This window comes from Protobothrops mucrosquamatus, unplaced genomic scaffold (assembly GCF_001527695.2).
Source record: "Protobothrops mucrosquamatus isolate PMUCROS unplaced genomic scaffold, P.Mucros_1.0 scaffold550, whole genome shotgun sequence".
NCBI classification, from domain to species: domain Eukaryota; kingdom Metazoa; phylum Chordata; class Lepidosauria; order Squamata; family Viperidae; genus Protobothrops; species Protobothrops mucrosquamatus.
In genome coordinates, this window is record NW_015386854.1 from 671,342 (window position 1) to 673,593 (window position 2,252).

The window sequence follows — 2,252 nt, forward strand, 5'->3', positions numbered from 1 at the left end:
ATCATCACCTTTCAATCATATTGCAAGACAGTAATAAATACAGTTGTAAATAGAACACTTAGAACAATTTCTATGTGCAGGATTTTAGCTATGAAATGTTGCTTATAGGAAAACTACAATGTATAATGTCACAATTTTTGGACTAAACACAGTTTTTGCCGAGAGTGATATAAAGTAATCCTGCTACTTTTCACAGATCTAACAATCAGCTTTACAACCTGAGATACGATCCAAGTAAAGAAGTTCTTTATCCCTGTTAAAAATATACATGATGTGAAGAGTACTTGTTTGGTCTTAAGCTTCGCCATTTCTTATGTCTAAGAAGAATAAACTGAAATATATATGGGTTTGTTAAGAAAAATATACCAGCTTTATAATCACTCATAATATCATGAAAGAAACTATTTGTAAGTATTCCATTTTTCACTTTGTACAAAACATTTTTTTAAAAAAATAATTGACTATATGAATACATAATAAAGAACTGATTATTGTATCAATATTTATTTAATGTGGCACTTCTTATATGAATCTATTAAATAACTAACTTCTTTATTCTGCAATTGTATGTCCACTTACATCACTATTGGCTCCCTGAATTCAGGAACCACATGTTAACAGACATATGCATGAAATCCAGGAGGACTATATCATAAAATCAAATAAAGTTGTTGTTTGTCTTTATGTATGTGTGAGAGAGAGTGACTGAGTTGCTTAAATGAATATTGAATTCCTTAATTATTTTAATGAAACTGAAGTTACATACAATTTTTTTTAGCATTATTATGGTCTCTTTCTCTAAATGCCTCTTTTTGTTAGTATAATCCATTCCAACAGACAGGAATATGATATACTTTGTCATATATTATGCAGAAAAAAACCTAAATATTTTTAGACATATTTTGCTTTTGAAGATTGAGTAAACCTGATACCAAACATTAGGAAAATTATAACTTAATACTATGCATATATCATTGTTGCTATAGCATAAGTATTTCTGTACCCTGTTCATTTTCTTTGCTAATTTCCTATGCTATTCTTTCTAGCCAGAAGAAGTCAGAGAAACCAAATGGCCAATGAATCCATTATGACAGAATTTCAACTCATGGGATTTTCTGATGATCATGATATGCAGATTTTGCATTTTGTAATCTTTCTTATCATTTACTTATTAGCCTTAATGGGAAATGTCCTTCTCCTTGTTGCTGTGGTCCTAAATCAGCACCTTCATTCTCCCATGTATTTCTTTTTGGTAAATTTATCCATCTCTGATGTCTGTTTCATCTCAACCACGATCCCTAAAGCCATGGCTGCTTCTTTGACAAATAACAGGGAGATCTCCTATGTTGGATGTGCTGCTCAGGTCTTCTCAGTTTTGACTTTTGCAGGTTCTGAGCTTGCCTTGCTGACTGTCATGGCGTATGACCGCTATGTGGCCATCTGTCACCCTCTGCAATATACACTAATGGTGAACTGGGATGCCTGTTTACAAATGGCAGCTGCTTCCTGGATAAGTACTTTAATCCACGCTTTGCTGCACACCATTCTCACTTTCAGGTTAAATTTCTGCAAATTCAATAGAATTGAGCAATTTTTCTGTGATATTCCTCATCTGCTAATGATTTCTTGTACTGATATAAGAATTAATCAAATTCTAATTTTAGTTATAGTGATCATCGTAGATTCATTTTGTAGTGGGCTCATCTTTATCTCCTATGGCTACATTTTCTTAGCTGTGTTAAAAGTCCCTTCAGTGCAAGGCAGATATAAAGCTTTCTCCACATGTACTCCCCACCTGACTGTCTTTTCTTTATTTTTTATCTCTGCTCTGTTTGCATATATGAGGCCCCAAAGTCTATCCTCCCATACTTTGGATTTGCTCTCTGCTGTTCTCTACACAGTTTTGCCCCCACTCCTCAATCCCCTCATTTATAGCTTCAGGAACAAGGACATCCAAAAGGCTGTGTGGAGAATGCTAAACACAAGTTTTATCTAGATATGTCTTTTCTCTTTATTTATAAGCATTATTTGAACAGGATAGAATTATGCAGTACAAAATCTTCACATTAGAGCTATCAAGGGGGTTTCAAATGTTTAGAAATGCTAATTACTATCAAAATGAGAGAAGAATCAATTAAACATATTGTATAGAATGTCCCAATTCTAAAACATTTGTTTAATATACTTTTGGGAAGAGGCATTGGGCTTAAATGTGTTGGATTCATACTAGATTCAATAATGAAAATGTAGAA

The 2,252-nt window shown here is 33.1% G+C and overlaps 1 protein-coding gene across 1 annotated transcript; it reads left to right on the top strand.

Annotated features, from left to right (window-relative positions):
- Window positions 1-1,069: 1,069 nt before the first annotated feature.
- On the top strand, window positions 1,070-1,996 carry LOC107288475 (olfactory receptor 14A16-like). Its single transcript, XM_015817096.1, has one exon. The coding sequence runs from the start codon at window positions 1,070-1,072 to the stop codon at window positions 1,994-1,996; it is 927 nt and encodes a 308-aa protein (XP_015672582.1).
- The last annotated feature ends 256 nt before the right edge of the window (window positions 1,997-2,252 follow it).